This window comes from Chiloscyllium plagiosum, unplaced genomic scaffold (assembly GCF_037043375.1).
Source record: "Chiloscyllium plagiosum isolate Xiang-an unplaced genomic scaffold, Cpla_swu_hap1 HiC_scaffold_18, whole genome shotgun sequence".
Lineage (NCBI taxonomy): Eukaryota > Metazoa > Chordata > Chondrichthyes > Orectolobiformes > Hemiscylliidae > Chiloscyllium > Chiloscyllium plagiosum.
In genome coordinates this window covers 15,604,440-15,623,881 of record NW_028270156.1, presented here as the reverse complement: position 1 = coordinate 15,623,881, position 19,442 = coordinate 15,604,440, and the positions used below count along the sequence as shown (strand labels likewise).

General features: G+C 40.9%; 1 protein-coding gene across 2 annotated transcripts in view; it reads left to right on the top strand.

Annotated features, from left to right (window-relative positions):
* Positions 1-19,442, top strand: part of ckap5 (cytoskeleton associated protein 5) — a 119,562-nt gene that overhangs the window by 16,509 nt on the left and 83,611 nt on the right. For both annotated transcript variants that reach the window (XM_087996318.1, XM_043705459.2), the window contains exons 3-7: positions 13,165-13,358; positions 16,059-16,265; positions 16,501-16,672; positions 16,758-16,884; positions 17,769-17,866. In XM_087996318.1, the coding sequence (XP_087852444.1) occupies positions 13,165-13,358; positions 16,059-16,265; positions 16,501-16,672; positions 16,758-16,884; positions 17,769-17,866 (798 nt within the window). The remainder of the gene's footprint in view (positions 1-13,164; positions 13,359-16,058; positions 16,266-16,500; positions 16,673-16,757; positions 16,885-17,768; positions 17,867-19,442) is intronic.

The following is a 19,442-nucleotide window of genomic DNA, read 5'->3' as shown; positions in this document are numbered from 1 at the left end:
AATAATGATTCTGCAATGTTTGTAACAACCAAACTATATTTCAGAAACAATAACCTCATCACTGACCTATTATATCACAAAGTATCTTGTTATGTCCTCGGGGTTGAATGAAGAATCGCAGCTGACCACTGTGCTATTGGTGTCTTTCTCTCCCACAGCTCCGGTATTTCTTTGTACAATAAATTGTCGTTGAACCGTGACTCTAACTCTAAGGCTGGTGATTTTCTCCATAACGCTAGGTAGTTCTGATAAACCTTTGTAATCACTGGCTAGGTCTCCGCTGCATTACTGTCCATATAAAGTATTGGGAAAGATATAGAATGTGGAATTGGGTATGAAATGTTGGGCTTCTCTTTTTATTATAAAGGTGAGTTGATAGAGGTCTTCAAAGATCTTTGATCAAATGCATAATAAGCTCTTCCCACCTCTTCTCCTCCTCCCCCCTGCCCCCAGCAGAAAGGCCAGATACTAGACAGTACAGATTTGAACAGTATTGCCAAAAACGTTGTGGTGACAACTTGGTGTTGAAAACATTTCCCAATGCGGAGAGCACTATCTGAAATGATAGTGGAAGTTAACTCATTCAATTTGGATAAGTACGCAGAGACAACTAAATTTTTTGGTGAGGAATATGTCCGCTTTTGTAAGGCAGGTTAGAGAGAAAGAAGTTAGTATCCATAAAAGTGACCATAAAAAGGCTGAGCTTCACTTTTTCCTTAAAAGGAAATCATCTCTTCTAGTTTCCTCCAAGTCTTTAAAAATTCTAAATATTTTCTAATCTCCACGTTCAGAAATGTTATTACACACCTCTGGAGCAGGTGGGACTTGAACCTGGACCTTATAGTTCAAAGTTAGGGGCACTACCAATGCATTACAGTGCCTTTTTATTGCACCTGGTATTCCCAGGTGGTCTCCCATCCAAATACAAAGCAGGTCTGAGTTGATTTAGCTTCAGTGATGAGGTGTTTTAAAGGCTGTAGACTTTCTTAAAAAAAAAACATACACTTGCATGACTGCCCTCAGATGTAGCATACAAAACTACTCATTTCCTTGATGCTGCTCCACTGTCTCATGTCAACTAGTGGTGATGGGCAATAAATGTTGGCCGTGCCAGGATATCTACAAGACAGGATGAGTTAGCAAAGGCTGAAGATAGCGGGAAGAAGTTAAGGGAAAAATAAGAGCAGAAAGTACTGCAGAAACTGAACAAGTTTGGCAGCATTTATGGGAAGAGAGCAATTAACATTGTGTGAATCTTCTCAGAACTGATTACTCTGTTCTAGTGGGCGGCATGGTGGCACAGTGATTAGCACTGCTGCCTCAGCGCCAGAGACCCGGGTTCAATTCCCGCCTCAGGCGACTGTCTGTGTGGAGTTTGCACATTCTCCCCGTGTCTGCTTGGGTTTCATCCGGGTGCTCCGGTTTCCTCCCACAGTCCAAAGATGTGCAGGTCAGGTGAATTGGCCATGCTAAATTATCCGTAGTGTTCGGTAAGGGGTAAATGTAGGGGTATGGGTAGTTTGCGCTTCAGCGGGTCGGTGTGGACTTGTTGGGCCGAAGGGCCTGTTTCCACACTGTAAAGTAATCTAATCTACTTCAGTTTTATTTGGGGGAAGCTTTAGAGTGTTTGGCTAACTGCTGAGTAATTGGAAAGGGGAGTAGGAGGTGTAGAGAAATTTTAATCTTGCTGACAAAAGACCATAAGCACCTGCTTGTTAGAGTTTGGGGACAAGGGTGGTGCAATTTCAGAAGATGATACCCAAAATCAACTCTATTGATTGAGGCACATCAAAATAGATTCTTAGCATAACCATTCTAATGTTTTATGTCACCAGAATTGTTTCTGTGTATATATGCACTGAAGTGGGCAAAATCCAACCTGGAGCACTGAAAACAATTCAGAGCAATTGTTAGTTGTAGTCATTTCATGGAACCAAAATGTCTAGAGTTATTGCAGAAGGCCAAGATTCCTCAGAGCTTACCAGAAGACTTCGCTATTGAAATTGCTAGTTTCTAGCAACTCATTTGACAGTGGCACAAACAATTGCCCATTATGTCACATCTGCAGCATTGACCAAATGTCTGTGAACTTCAAATTGCCAACATTTGTATGTAAAATAAGGAGGCTTGTAAATATCATGTGGCTTTCTCTAGAACAGAGAAGATTTTAATGTGTTGCTGACATGAAAAAATTTAAACTCTGGTAATTTAAAACTTAATGCCATGCTGAAAACCAAATTCCCTGGAAGGGATTTTGTTTGACTTCATGAAGACAGTTTGGATAAATGAGGATGTGGTGAAGTTGTGAATTGACAGCATAAATTGGTCGTTTCAGTGACCTACTTAAAGCATGTGACTTAGTAGTATGAGATGCACTCGTACCCAGTGTAACTGAGTTTCATGTGTCTGAAGAAATAATACTCAAATTGACGTAATTAGGAGGTGGAGTTCTAAGTCGAATGTATAATTTAACCATGTTTGTGATAAATGGGTTCCCGGTGGAGGTGAAAGCTTCAATTGGAATGCGTACTGTCCTGTTTGATTTTTCTTTGTGGTTTTGTCATCAAATCATGGGATGCTATTTGTGCACAGATTGTTATCGTAGCACTCCTAAAAATGCAGGCTATCCAATTAATGAAAATGTGGAAGATCTGTTGTAGAATGATGATTCTGAATCTGGTAGCACCAAACCTGAATCAGTCAGGACGTTGCAGTGCCCTAGCTGAAATGATTCAGAATGAATATAATGAACTTCAAATGTTTAAGACTGAATTTGAATTTGTCTGGCACATTTTTTAACAATGTTTTTTAATCTCTCATTCTACAAGTATGCATTTAATAACAATCACTAAATATAGAGTTGAAAGTGTGGTGCTGGAAAAGCAAGGCAGGCAGCATCTGAGGAGCAGGAGAATCGACGTTACAAGCATAAGCCCTTCCTATGGAGTGCTTTTCTGATGTCAATTCTGATACTCCAGCATCTGCAGTCCTCACTTTCTCCTAACCATTAAATATATCCCACTGATGTAATGGAAATACATTGGCTATGCAAACTATACCTTGATGTATAAATCAACATCAGGTCATATTGTGGTGTATAAGTAAACATGTATTTTGGAAGAATTTTTCACAGCATCAATGATTAGGTTTAAACATCACAATCCAGGAGAGCTAACATTCTTAGTTTGTAAATGTAAGGCCATATGTGTCGCAAAAACAATACAGCATAGGAAAAGCCCTTCAGCTCACTAAGCCTGTGCCAATTCCAATTCTCCTTTTTTTTTATCCTGCTACTTTAATGTTTCTATCTTTCTGTTTACCCTACATTCATGTGCATATCAAAATATTAAATGTGTCTTAAATATTGCTAATGTGCCTGCTTCCACCACCTCCACTGGCAGTACATTCCAGGCACCCAGCACTCACTATGTGAAAACTTAACCCTGCATTTCTCCCCTAAGCTTTCTTCCCCCCACCTTGAACCTATGCCCTCTTTTAGTTAACCTTTCCACTCTGGGGGGGAAAAAGCCTCTGACTATCCATCCTATCTATGCCTTTTATAAATCTGTAGACCTCTAATAGGTCACGCCCCAGCCTCTGTTTTTCTAGTGAAAACAATCCAAGTTCATCCAACCTCCCCTCTTAAGTAAAACCCCCTAGACCAAGCAACATCCTGGTGTAAACCCTCTCCGCACCCTCTCCAAAGCATTCACGTCCTCTGGTTGCGAGGTGACCAGAACTGCATCCAATATTCCAAATGTGATCTAACTAAAATTTTATAACAGCTGTAACATAACCTGCCAACTTTTATTTGATGCCCTAGCTGATAAAGACAAGCATGCTCTATGCCTCCTTGTTGACCATCTTATCCACCTGTGTGGCACTTGGAGAAATCTGCGGTCTTAAGGGTTCTGTCATTATTGCATGATTTGCATCAAATTTGATTTTCAAAAATGTATCACTTCACTTTTGTCTGGATTAAACTCCATTTGCCATTTCTCTGTCTAAATCTGCAATCTGTTTATATCCCACGATATCCTTTGACAATGCTCCCCATTATCTGTAACTCTGCAAGTTTTGGTGTCATCTACAAACTTTCCAATAAGATCATCAATATTTTCCTCCAGATCTCATAACAAACAGCAAATGTCCCAAGACTGATCTACTACTAATTACTGATATGTTCTGGAAAGCACCTTTCTACTGCTACTCTTATTTTTTTTAAGCAAGCCCGTTCCGTCTCCATCTAGGCAGTACACCCCAGAACCCATGAGTCTCTATCCTTTGTACCTGCCTGCCATCTAGTAACTTATTAAATGCGTTAAAGTCAATGTTGACAACATCTACTGCCCTTCTCTCATCAATCATTCTTGTCACTGCCTCCAAAAAAAACCCAGTCGACATGACCTTCTCTCCCCGTCCGCGCACGCGCGCACACACTGCCTATCACTAACAAGTCCATTTGCTTTCAAATTTTGTGTCTCCGTATCTTCTCCAATAGCTTCCTCGCCATTGGCATTGGGCTCACCAACCAGTAATTAACTGGATTCTTTTTGTTTCCCTTCTTAAATAAAGGAACAATGCTGGCCATTCTCTAGTCCTCTGGAACCTCGCCTGAGACCAAAGAGGATGCAAAGATATGGTGTTTCCTCTCTTGCCTCCCCACAGTATCCTGGGTTAGATTCCATCTGCCCTGGGGACCAGTCTTAATGCATTTCAAGACACCCAACTCTTCCTCCTTCAATATGTTGACATGCCATTGAGTATTCCCACATCTTTCCCTAACCTCAACATCCCCTTTCCCTCTCTTTGGTGAATACCGATGTAAAATACTCATTAAGAATCTCACCCATTTCCCCTGGCTCCACACACAACCTCCCTCATTTATCCTTAAGTGGGTCTACTCTTTCCCTAGCTACCCTCTTGCTCCTAATCTATGTATAAAATGCCTCTGGATTTTCCTTAACCCTGCTGGCCAAGGACCGTTTTAAGCCCTCCGAACTCCCTGTTTGAGCTCCTGCTGGCTTTCTCTATATTCTTCAAGGGCGTCATCTGTTTTTAGTTGTTGAGACCTTGGGTATGCTTCCCTTTTTTGACTAAACTGATGATTTCCTGTCATCCAAGGTTCCTGAATACTGCATTCCTGTCCTTCATTTTTTTTCAGCTATGTGCAAGTCCTGCATTCTAATCAATCGGTCTTTTAAAGACTCCCATCTGTCAGGTGTGGATTTGCCCTCAAATTTGTTCTCCAATTCCTGTCTAATTTAGTTATAATTGGTCTTTCCCCAATTTAACGTCTTCATCCAAGGTCTTGTCCTTATCCATAAGTATCCAAAAAACCTGTGAATTAGGGTCACTATTCCCAAGATGCTCCCCACTGAAACTTTGATTACCTGGCTCAACTCATTTCCCAATACCAGGTCCCGTATAGCCCCCTTACTCATTGGTCTATCCACATACTGTCTCAAAAAGATCCTCTGGACACCTAACTAACGGTGTTCCCCATCCAATCCCCGAGCACCATGACAGTCCTACTCAATACTGGGGAAGTTAAAATCATTCCTCACAATAACTGTTACTTTCACATCTTTCCAGAATCTGACTACTTATCTCTTCCTCTATCTCCTGGCAGTTGGAGGTCCTCAGCGCAATCCCAGCAATGTAAATTGCACCCTTCCTACTCCTGAGCTCTAACCATATGCCTCACAGCAAGATCTCCCCCCCCCCCCCCCCAACCAGGATGTCCTCCCTCAATATGTCTGTGATATGCTCCCTAAATAATAATGCAACTCCCCACCTCTTTTTGATTCCTTCGCTGTCTCATCTAAAACATTGATTTTCCTGGAATGTTCAGCTACTAATGCTGGTCCTCTTTCAACCATGACTCTGATAGCAACAACATCATGATTGCACACATTGATCCCGGCTATATGTTCATCCTTCTTACTTGTTATACCTCTTGCTTTAAGGCAGATATAATCTAAGCCTCCAGTTCTGCAGTGTTCAGCAATCTCTCCCTGACAGCTCATCCTCTTGGCTGTAAGTCTCAAGCTCCTCTTCATTCTCTATACTTAATGACCTGTTTCTCCCAGTCTCGTCCATTGTTGTTGTCGTCGTCATTTCCCCCCCACGGGTCCTACCTTCACTGGAGATATTCCAACGTTATACATAACTGACTCCTACACACACACCACCAGCTCTTTAGCCATTTGTTCAATAGTACTATATCTGTTCTTTGCCTCAGCATGTGGTATGGGTAGTAATTCTGATATTCCTAATCATAAGATCCTGCTTTTTTTTTAGTTTGCAACCCAACTTCCTGAGTTTTCGTTTGAAAGACCTTGTCACTCTTCCTACATGCGCCAATCTCTTCTGTTTACCCTCCCATTCAGGATAGCCTGTACCTACTCCGACATCTGATTCTGGAACCAGGGAGGCAACATACCAACCTGAAGTATCTCTTGTGGCCACAGAAGTGTCTGTCTATGCCCTTGACTATCAATCTCCAATTACTATTTGCTACGCTTTGTCCCTCACTCTATACAACAGGTTGAGTTGTGGTGTCACTACTGACTGCTGTTACTGTCACCTGATGATAAGCCAACCCCTCATCAGTATCCAAAATAGGATACTTGTTGATGGGAACAACTACAGGGGGCTCCTGAACTGCCTGCCTGTTCAATAGCGCTTACCTATGACGCTCCCACCATCTGCTTGTCACGTAAAACAGATCCATTTGTTCAGTGAGCAGCTGAAGCTGGTACACTTCCTGCTGATGTAATTATCAGGGATGCTACTAGGGTCCATGATTGACCACGTTTCGAGGCAGAACACAACCCACCAACTAACAAGACAAACCCTCTATTGGCTATGAGATTACAAGTTAAAGTTTAATGAGATACCTAAAAATTCATTATTACTTTCTAATACATAGCCTGCACCACCTCCTCTTTCTTTTCCCTTCTCTTCTCCCCCCCACCCCCATCCCCAACCCCTGTATTAACCCTTTAGTAGACTGAGCCACTTACCCATACTGTTGAGATTTCTTCACCTGCAGCACTAAGGCAATGAACAGGTTAATACGTTAACCCTGACCAATCAGAAGCCATGCTCACTTCTCCCCCTGCAATGTCTGCAGGGTGCTTCCCCAGAATGGGTGGCTGCTGGCTCTTCCTGAAAGGAATGTGCCCCATTTGAAACTAAGCCCAAGAACACCCTCACTTGATTTTAAATCTTCCTCTGAATAGGCACCTCCCTCTGGCTCCTGCTACTGACTGCTCCTGAAAGGAATGTGCCTTGACTGAAACTCTATTCACAAAAGCTTTTATTTTGTCTCATTTACAGAAAGGTTTCATGTTGGCAATACAGTTCTTGGGACCCACCAGAGGATTAAATTTTGTCACCAGGCTACCAAAGAAAGGAACTGAATATTAGCAACCAGATTCATTCTGTCTGAGGATGAATTTCAATAGATTAGAGCAGCTTAAATTGGAACAAGTGTTGACAAATATTTTCAGTACAGAGGAACCTCGATCCAAATATCGATTATCTGAAGAATATCTCTGGATCCTGATTAGAAAAATTACTTCAGAGGTGTTACCAAGGCTGTGTCGTCTTTACAATGATTAAATGTGCATTTGGCTCACTGAAATGCTGCTGAGAACAGTCATGGATATTGATGGGAGACCAGGGTAAAGTGTTGGAAAGAATTACAAGAGACCAGATTTATAATCATCTTGATAGGAATGAGTTGATTAGGGATAGTCAACACTGTTTTGTGAAGGGTAGGTTGTGCCTCTCAAACCTTATTGAGTTCTTTGAGAAGGTGACCAAACAGTTGGATGAAGTTGATGTGGTGTAAATGGATTTCAATATGCCATTTGATAAGGTTCTCCACGGCGAGCTATTGCACAAAAAACTGAGACATGGGATTGAGGTGATTTAGTGGTTTGTATCAGAAATTGGCTAGCTGAAAGAAGACAGAGGGTGGTAGTTGATGGGAAATATTCATCCTGGAGTTCAGTTACTGGTGGGATACGCAAGGATCTGTTTTGGGTCCACTGTTGTCATTTATATAAATGATCTGGATGTGACCATAGAAGGATGGGTTAGTAAATTTGCAGATGACACTAAGGTTGGCAGTGGTATGGACACTGAAGAGTGTTGTAGGTTAGAGAGGAACATGGGTAAGCTGCAGAGCTGGGCTGAGGTGTGGCAAATGGAGTTTCATGCAGAAAAGTGTGAGGCGATTCACTTTGGAAGGAGTAATAGGAATGCAGAGTACTGGGCTAATCGTAAGATTCTTGGTCGTGTGGATGAGCAGAGAGATCTCTGTCCAGGTACATAAATCCTTGAAAGTTGCCACCCAGGTTGATAGGTTTGTTAAGATGGCATGTGGTGTGTTCGCTTTTATTAGTAGAAGGATGGAGTTTCAGAACCATGAAGTCATGTTGCAGCTGTACAAAACTCTGGTGTGGCCATGTTTGGAGTATTGCGTGCAGTTCTGGTCACCCCATTATGGGAAGGATGTGGAAGCTTTGGAAAGGATTGAGCAGATTTACTAGGATGGTAAGGTCTTGGTATGGAGGGAAGGTCTTGTGAGGAAAGGCTGAGGGCTATTTTTCGTTAGAGAGGAGGAGGTTGAGAGATGACTTAATTGAGATATATAAGGTAATCAGAGGGTTAGATAGGTTGGAAAGTGAGACCCTATTTCCCCCTGTTGATGGCAAGCACGAGGGGACATATCTATCACCCCTCAATTTAAAGCAATAGGTCAGAGGTAGTTTCTTTACTCAGTAGTAGGGGCATGGAACATACTGCCTGCAACAGTAGACTCATCAACTTTAAATGTATTTAAATAGTCATTGGATAGGCATGAAAATGGAACAGTGTAGCTTAGATGGACTTCAGATTGGTTTCACAGAGCGGCGTAACATGGAGGGCTGAAGGTTCTGTACTGTGCTGTAATGTTCTATGTTTAAAATGATCCGCAAAACAACTTGCGGAATCACCAATTGAATTCACTGATCTGAATTATACTTCCTGAAAGGATTGTCAAAGTAAATACAGTTGCAACTTTCTAAATGAAATGAAGGCATTTGCATAGTTATGGGTAAATCAAATGAATAGGCTGAATTGGATAGCACTTTGAAAAAGACAGTGCTGTACTGTGTGATTATATAATTTAATTTTTGCAGTACTTTCCTCTCTATTACAGTGGCAGGTGTGGGGGCATGGGCAGGAGAGGGATGGTGCTAGGACCATTGGGGACAGTATTCAGATAAACCAGAACCAGTCAAAGAACTGTTTCCCTGTTTAAGGCAGTAAAATTGACAGCAATTTTGTTTCTATTTTTGTTAATGGAATTTGGGTGTTGCTGGCTAACACAGCATTTTTTTCACTCTTCCCTGATTGGCCAGAGGGCAGTTAAGGGTTAGCTTCAATGGTGTGGTTCTGAATGGTCCAAACCATAAAAACATAAGAAATAAGTAGGAGTAGGCCATTCAGTCCCTCAAGCTTGCTACGTTAAAAATCTCTCAACAGGTTATAGTCCAACAAGTTTAATTGGAAGCACTCTAGCTTTCGGAGAGTCGCTCCTTTCAGGTGGTTGAAGGAGTGGCGCTCCGAAATCTAGTGCTTCCAAATAAACCTGTTGACTATAACCTGGTGTTGTGTGATTTTTAACTTTGTACACCCCAATCCAACACCGGCATCTCCAAATCAAACTTGCTATGCTACACCAAGTGAAGGCTGATTTGCCTCTGGTCTCCGTACCTATTTTATGCCAACTTCTCAGCCTAGAGTACCTCAATATTTCAAAATCAATCTCATTACTCGTAAGTACGGTTCAATAATTTCTCCTTCACAACTGAATTTCTGACAATAATTACCATTGGAGGAAAATCTTTTGCATATTCATTTTAAATGTGTCCCATTATTCTTTAACTCTGTTCACTAATTTGTCAATCCCACACTAGTAGAAGCATCTCAATTCATCTTGTCAACCTCCTTAATCTTGTATGCTTCGATAAGATGAGCAATGTTTCTTCTAAACATAAATGAGTAAAGACCGTTCTTGAAAAGTCAATCCCGTCATCTGAGTGATCAACCTAGTGAATCGTTTTTCAACTTTCCCCAAGCTAGTATATCATTTTCTTAATTAGAGGGACCAAACCTGTATACAGTACTCCAGGCGCAACCTCAAGGCCATCATTCCATTTGCTGCCTCAACATGCATATGCACCAGAAGTTCTCTTTCAAGCATTAGAGCGCTCTGCCCATGTTCTACTTGTTTAGAGTCTTTGTAGATTTAAATAATAGTCTCTCTTGAATCTTCCTACCAAAGTGCATAACCTTTCACTTACCTGTGTTATCTGTCAACTTGCGCAAATATAAAAAATAAGAAGTGAAGTTGGCCATTTGGCCCCTTTGAACCTGCTCTACTATTCAATATGTTCATGGCTAATCATTCCATTCCTTACCGTGTTCTTGCTTTCTCTCCGTAGCCTTTGATCCTTAGACTCACAAGCACTGTGGTAGTTTGGCACAGCAATCTCTACACTGCTGAAGCCAGGTATCAACTGATGGACACCTCCTCCCATCCCCTTGACCACAACCTCACCTCCCATAAACAATCCGTCAAATCTCAGACCATCCACATTCTCAACACCTCAGGAGACCTCTCACCCATAGCCTCCAATCTCATAGTTCCCAAACCCCGCACTTCCTGCTTCCACCTCTTGCCCAAAATCCAAACCGGTCGATCTATTGGCCCCGTCTGCTCCAGGTCCGCCGGACGTATCTCCTCATACCTTGATACCGATCTATCCCTCTTTGTCCAGGAACACTCCGCATATCTTCAGGGCGCCACTTATGCCCTCCACCACCTCTGTGACGTTTGTGTCCCTGGCCCCCAATGCCTCATCTTCACCATGGCAGATGGGCATGTAAAGGGACTGGACTTCCATGGTGAAGGCCTCCAAGCCCTCCATTTCTTCCTCTCCCACTGATGCAACCAGTACCCCTCCACCATCACACTTATTCAGTTGGCAGAACTAATTCTCACTCTCAACAACAACTTCTTCTTTGAATCTTCCCACTTCCTTCAGACCAAAAGGATAGCCATGGGCACCCGAAAGAGCCCTAGTGATGCTTGCCTCTTCGTAGGATACAGGAAACTGTCAACCTTGGGCTACAACCCCCCACCCCCCCAACAAAAAAATCGTGATCTCTTACTTCCCTGCTCTGCGATTTCTGTTCCCCAGAGGAGCAATTCCACTCCCAGACATTCCAGGTGGTCTCCTATTTCAGGGACCACTATTTCCCTTCCCACGTGATAAGTGCCCTTCAGTGCATCTCCTTCACTTCCCGCACCTCTACCTTTTGAACCCCACCCCTCCAACCGCAATAAGGATAGAATCCACCGATCCTCATTTTCCACCCCACTAATCTCTGGATACAGTGCATTATCCTCCTCCATTTCTGCCACCTCCAGTCAGACCCCACCACCCAGAGATATATTTCCCTCCCCACCTGTATCTGTGTTCCACAGGGACTATTCCCTCCATGACTGCCTCATTAGGTCCATGACCCTCCTCCAACCCACCTTCCACACCAGGCACCTTCTCTTGCTGCTGCAAGAGATGTAAAACCTGTGAATGCACCTCTTCCCTCAACTCTGTCCAAATCTCCAAAGGAAGGACCTTTTTCAATATCCAGCAGAGACTTTACTACATATTCACCCACCTCATCTACTGCTTTCATTGCACTGTGTTCTCCTCTCTATCTGGGACACTGGACGCTAACCATCAGAACGTTTCAGGTAGCATTTCTAGGACACGCACACCAAGCAACCCCACTGCATTGTGGCTGACCACTTCAACTCCCTCTCCCACACCACCAAGGACATGTGGGTCCTGGGTCTCATCCACCGCCAAATCAAAGTTACTCGATGACTGGAAGAAAAACACCTCATGTCCTGCCTTGGGACCCTTCGACCACATGGGATCAACATTGACTTCAGTAGTTTCCAAATCTGCCCCCCCCCCCCCCACCTCATCCCAGATCCTACCCTCCAACCCTACTCTTGCCCTGTCCAACCGGTCTATCTTCCTTCCCACGTCTCTGATCCATCCTCCCCACTGACCCATCGCTATCACCCCATACCTGCATCTACCTGTCACCTTCCCAGCTACCTTCCCCACCCCATCCTTCGACTTCACTCACACGCTCTTCAACAATGGCTTCATGGACATCAATAGATTTTTTGTTCTACATTTAACAAAATATTAATTTAAATTCCACCATCTGCCATGGTGGGATTTGAACCTGAGTATCTGGATTAAAAGTCTTGCAATAATAGCACTAGGCTAATTACTTTTAAGTGGTTTGAAGACCTGAGTTCCTCTCCCTCAAAACTGAGTTTGATTTTCAAATTCTGCCATATTGTGATTGCTGCTCCCTCAGGGACCCTTAACTATGAGATCTCATTAATCCTATCCCATGAATTCTGATTTCACCGTCTACCATGGTTTCATTAAACATTAACCTAGTTTCTGGATTACTAGTTCAGTGACCTTGCCACTATGTCACCACCTCATGCATTTCTTTGTCTGTTTGTCCTCTTGTGATTTATAATCCATGAAGTATTTAGATACCTCACTGAAACATTAATAGTATTGATAAATTAAAAGGTATTTCATTTTAAACAAATCGAAATAGGTCTTTGAAATAATATAGGAATTGGTGCAAATTAGTTATTTTCAGGACTGGCTTTTGAAAAGTTCATAATTTTATTTGAATAGACTTACAATCAATGAAAATATCAGGGTTTTAATTAGTGCTATTGAAAACATTGGATTGAACTTTGGACTAAATGACAAATTACCGTCTCTAGAACAGAAGTAGAGGTTCAGCCCATTGAGTCTGCTCTGCCATTTAGTTAGGTCATGGTTGATCTGATGCTCATGAAGACATTTCTGCAGGCACAGAACAATTGTGTGGTGCTGAATGCTCTTGGATGCTAAAGAACGAGAAGTAAAAGACAATGAGAAGGGCGGTGTAGATTCTAGTAGCAAATAAGTTTAAACAGGTTAAATAAAGTAAGATTGTTTGCTGTATTGTGGATGCTAACTAAAACGTGTGCAACTTCAAAATGTCTTCCAGGTGTGGAAAGCTAGATTGAATGGCTACGAAGAAGCTGCAAAACTGTTTCAGAAGATTCAAGATGAGAAAAGCCCAGAATGGTCCAAATACTTAGGATTAATTAAAAAATTTGTAACCGACTCAAATGCAGTGGCCCAGCTGAAAGGATTGGAAGCAGCACTTGTTTATATAGAAAATGCTCATGTAGCAGGACGGTAAGTTCTTAAAATTCCACAAGCTGAGTACATAGAAAAAAATCTCACTCCAAATGCAGTTATACAAGTGTTCGACTTAATATTTACTTGTATGATGTTTTGTTGTTTGGATTTTGGAATCTTTTACCATTTTAGTATGGACTTGCAGAACAAAAGACACAAACATAAAAACTAGAGACAAGTGTATGTCATTTGATTCTTTGAGCCTGCCCTGCCAATAGATAGTATCTGGTTGATCCTCTAAATACTATTTCTTGCTTTGTGTTTCTTGATGCCTTTAAAATATATTAATCAATCTATTACTTTCTCGTATATCTTCAGTTTCATGCTCATCAGTCTTCTGTGGTAGAGTATTCCTCAGATTCCGCACCCATGAGTAAAGAAATGTTTCTTTATCTCAGTCCATACCCTGAGACTGTCCAAATGTATCATTTCCCTTCCTACTTGCTTGCTGCACCTGCCTGTCCACTTTCATTGACTGATGTGTGGGTACACCAATATTATCAGCATCTAAGTAATACTCCTCTTCTGTTGTTCATACTGAAATATGTACAAAGAAAATTACAGCACAGGAACAGGTCCTTCAGCCCTCCAAGCCTGCACCGATCCAGATCCTCTATCGAAATCTATTGCCTATTTTCTAACGGTCTGTATCCCTTTGCTCCCTGCCCATTCATTTATCTGTCTAGATACATCTTAAATGATGCTATCATGCCTGCCTCTACCACCTTTGCTGGCAATGCGTTCCAGGCACCCACCACCCTCTGTGTAAAGAACGTTCCGTGCATATCTCTGCTAAACTTTTCCCCTCTCACTTTCAAGTCACGACCCCTAGTAATTAAGTTCCCCACACTGGAGAAAAAGCTGCTTGCTATCCACCCTGTCTATACCTAGCATGATTTTGTAGACCTCAATCAGGTTCCCCCTTAACCTCCATCTTTCTAATGAAAATAGTCCTAATCTACTCAACCTCTCTTCTTTGCTAGCGCCCTCCATACCAGACAACATCCTAGTGAACCTCCTCTCCAAATCATCCAAACCCATCTGGTAATATGGCAACCAGAACTGTACATAGGTTAGGCCACATTTGGAATGCTAAGTCCTATACAACTGCAACATGACCTGCCAACTCTTTTACTCAATACCCCATCTGATGAAGGAAAGCATGTCACATGCCGCCTTGAACACTGTATTAACCTGCGTTGCCATCTTCAGGATACAGTGCACCTGAACACCCAGATATCTCTGTCCATCAATTTTCCACAGGGTTTTTCCATTTACTGTATAGTATTCATCATTTTAGCTATGTTGTACTGCATCTGTCGGAATTTGCCTGTTTACTCAACTTGCCTAAATTACCTTGCAGCTTCTTGCATCTTTCTCATGTTTCAGGCCAGCCCCATTTTGTGTTGTCAGTAAACTTGAAAATGTTGAATTTGGTTCCCTTATCTCTGTCCTGCCAGTGGGAAAAGACCCACTTATTCTCACTGTTTTCTGGCAGCCAGTTCTTAATTTGGGAATATATATAACCTGCTATCCCATGTGTTTTAATTTTACCCATAGCCTCTTCTGAAGAGTATTCTGAAAATGCAAATACACCACATCTGCTAAGTAAGCATAATTTTGCTTTCATAACCTTTATGCTTGCTTCGTGGATGTGGTGTATTTTGTCCAATTGCTTTATAAGAGCTTTGTTATCACATCTTTATAGTTTACTCTTGTGTTTTCCCTACTGCTGATTTTAGGCTAACTGGTCAATAATTCTCTCTCTTTTTCAGTGTATCCAGTCTTTCCAGGGCTACTTCCCTGGTACTAGATTATCAGGCATTGTTTTTTTTTTGGCAGATAATCAAATATTGGTTTTAATTATGAATATAGTTAAGAAATATTTAGCTACCATGTCAGCATACTTGCAAGATTCAAGCATTGAATCCATATTAGAGGAAGCAATCTCCACTATTAAAAGTAATGAGGATTCCTATATCTGAATTTGTTGAAATTTAGCTACTTCCTACCACTGTCATGTTTGTTGTAAATGTTCATTCCGTTTATTTTTCTTTGTGAATTTCTGATTGAATGATTGCAGACAAGCCTGAGAAAATAATTGCACAATGTCTTTGCAGGGGTCAAATATCTTTTTTAATATTGATTTTGCATAATAGGTTAGTCACCCCTAACTGTTTTAGTCTCTCGACTTTGCTTATTCTGCAGAAAATAGAAACATTTATTTGAAACAAGATCAACCTTTTGCTCATGTTCTTTGAGCTGAATGACTTGATAGCGCCATTGGGAAATACTTGGGTTGCATTCCTTTTGGTTCCCCAGTTAGCCCTACAAGAAAGTTGGGATGTATTCTTCTGTTTTACAAAATCTGTGACCAAGTAATACCTTTTATTTTGCTACATGTAATTGCCGTTCTGAGGGAAGATGGGCTCGTAACTTCCATGCAGCAAGATCTTAAATAGACCAGTAAAATGACTGACCAAAAAATGTTTTTTTTTTGATGAGATTGATTTTGAACAAATTACAGGGGCCCGTACTGCCTCTTTCTAATAGTATATAACATTTTCTGCATTAACTCGAGAGGGCATAATTGAATTGAACTTGGCACCTCTGGTAACTCAAACTATACTCTATATTGCAAAATTATTTGGCTCCTTTGAAATTTGTTAAACTAATTATTATTTTTTCTAATTTTAGAACCACTGGAGAAGTAGCATCAGGAGTTGTAAATAAAGTGTTCAACCAACCAAAGGCAAGAGCCAAGGAATTGGGAGTGGAAATATGTCTAATGTATATAGAAATAGAAAAGCCTGAGCCTGTTCAAGAGGAGCTACTGAAAGGACTGGACAACAAGAACCCCAAAATTGTTGTGGCTTGTATAGATACAATAAGGAAGGCTCTCTGGTAAATATGACATACCTACTATTATTTTGCCCAATAAAAGGCATATCAAGGTCATTCCAGACTTGCCTGTTGCCTTTTATTGAAAGTTGTAATTTCCTGCCTTCTCAATTTTCTTCCATAATATTTGAGGGTACATTGTATTTTAAGTACCAATCTAAATTGCTTTTTATCTGTTTTGTTGGAAATCCAGGACATTTGCACAAAATAGTCAGTGATCTTTCCAATTTTATTTCAGTGAGTTTGGTTCAAAAATTGTGCAACTCAAGCCAATTGTTAAGGCTTTGCCAAAATTATTTGAATCACGAGAAAAAGCTGTTAGAGATGAAGCCAAATTATTGGCAGTGGAAGTCTACAAGTGGATTCGTGATGCCTTACGACCACCACTGCAAAATATTAATTCTGTGCAGGTATATTTTAATGTTTACTCTCAAACTTTTAATTCATGCATCAAAACTACTGTGGGAATAAGAAATTAATATTTTTTTTCCTCAGTTGAAAGAACTTGAAGAAGAATGGGTTAAATTGCCAACTACAGTTCCGAAGCAGACCAGGTTTTTGCGTTCTCAACAAGATCTCAAAAGCAAGTTTGAACAGCAGCAAGTAGGAGGTGATGAGAAAGGTTGGTAACTGACTTCAAAGAAAATCACGTAAATTTGGTGCTCATCAGGATCTTTGTTTGTTGAATCCTTCATGTGGTGCAGGCTTGACTCCTAGAAGATCTGGAAGCTTTGCCTTAGTTTAGCAAAAGGTTCTGATTGATTAATTTTAAAAAATTTGAGTTCGTAAATGAGAAATGCTAGAAATTCTTGGATCTGGCAGCATCTATAAGAGAGAAACTGTTCATGTTTCAGGTCAAGGATCCTTTTCTTCAGAACTGAAGAGAGATGAATGTAAAAGGCTTTTGAGGGTTGCCGAAGAAAGTTAGTTTGTTCAAAAGTGTAAAAGGAACTGTCTGTCATTGGTTAGAGGGCATGACTGATTTGCCTCAACGACTGTCTGTACCCAATAGTTCCACATTTTTGGGGACTTTTTTTTTTTAAGGTGAAGAAGTTTGTTTGAATTCCCTATTAGGTTTCCAGATTAGATTCGATTCCCTACAGTGTGGAAACAGGCCTTTTGGCCCAACCAGTCCACACCGACCCTCCGAAGAACAACCCATCCAGACCCGTTTCCCCTCTGACTAATGCACCTAACACTGGGAGAATGTGCAAACTCCACACAGACAGTCACCCAAGGCTGGAATTCTTTGCAATTTTAAAGACCCCTTGGTCACTGTTTGTCATTCCTTGCTTGAAGTGTATGCCTACACAATTCTGGTGTCCTCTTAAGATCTGTAAGCGAATTGTGCTTTGAGAAAATGGAAAATAGATACCCTGTTCAAAAGGACAAAAATCCTTATGCTGAGTATTTATTAATGTCAGTCGTAATTGCAACCTAGATTTGACAAATACTATAATTTATTGTCTCTCTTTTTGTAAAGATACTTAATGGTTTTCATCACAGGTGATGAGGAAGACGAAGCCCCTGTTGTGGATGCATATGACCTTTTAGAACCTGTTGAGATTCTTTCAAAACTTCCTAAAGATTTCTATGAAAAAATAGTAAGTATAATCAAATTGCTATGCACATTTTATATTAAGGAGAGAATTATAATTTCCTTTATTATTAATTGTGCAGTTTGAGTAATACACCAGGGAATATTTTTGCAGTTTTGATGACATTGTTAGGTTCTTTTCCTGAGGTTTCACACATGAGATGAAATTTGCATACACCAACTTCTGTAAATGATTAAAATTTATTAAAGCCTGTACAAGCTAAGTGACCCCATTTTGAGGCACTTCACAGGCATGCGAAATAAAGTCAAAGTGAGGCCCCAAACAAAGAAAACATATATCCCCTTTTATACAGGTCAGTTGGTAATGCTCACAGATGCTCTGGCCACTCCCCCACCCATGACCACATGCTACCCTAGGTACAACGGTAGAATGAAATCGTTTTCAGAGGTAATGTAAATGCCCTAATCCTGGGGGATTGTTATGCAGGCGGTTTCTTGACTCACTGATTTCCCCAAGACACATGTAGGTGTGATTATAGCTGAATGGAAGAAATTGAGTTTTTGTTCAATTTGATAATAGTAGGGGGGAGTAGGAGCAAATGACTGTCTAAATGGCGTGGGAATCATCCACATTCCTGCATGAATGTTGGCCCCGCCCACTTCCAGAGTGTTCAGTCAGTGCAGTTTAACCCTTTAATATTACACGAATGTCCAGAGAGAGATTCCTGTTTAATCTTTTAACATAACATTCAGCAGTGTTTATGTTGTAAAGGTTAAATGCACACTCACCCTACTGCAATATGAAACAATGCCATTAAGTTGGAGTTTATTTGGTAAGTTGTATACTAATTGGAAAATCTGAATATTCACTTTTTTTTCTGAATTGATGTTTTGCATTTGAAATCAGTCATTCTGTAGAAGATAGTGTATTACAGAAATCTTTAAATTCTGTTTCTGCAATCAAATGATACTGGTGGATCTTTTTTCAAACTTCTAGTTAGCACTTTAACCTGTCACCTGACTTCAGGGGAGTAAAAGGCGTAGATTATATAGTTTTGCAGCCAGTTCTCTTATTATTACTCCATGTCATTATAGCCCTTGTAAATTAGGTTGAAATGTTGGTAATTAATCTTTTTTGAAGCTCATTTTGGTAGCTTGGGCATACTACAGCATGTGAAATTAAATGTTCATTGGTCACTTGGTAGTTTTTTTATATATACAGTAGTTAGTTTGTTATGGTTGAGAATATTAAAGATATCTGGCTTTTGCAAGGTTTCTTAAATTCTAAGCTATTATTGTCGGGGCTTTTTAATTCACTGGGCGTGGGTGTTGGGCATTCATTACCCATTTTTAGTTGTCCAGAAAACAGTTAAGAGTTAGCTGTATTCCTGTGGATTAGGAGTCGCACCAAGGCCAGACCAGGTATGGATCTTACTGAACCAGATGAGTCTTTGTGTTTTGGTTATGTGGTCACCATTGGGCTTGGTGGTTTTTTTGAATAACAACAGGTTGTTATTGAATCCCCAGATATGGTCTCTGCATTGCTCGTCATGTGACATTACCCCTCTGCCTCCCTTGTTTGCTGAACAGTTAGCAAAAACCCCTGTTGACATTCCGTCCAA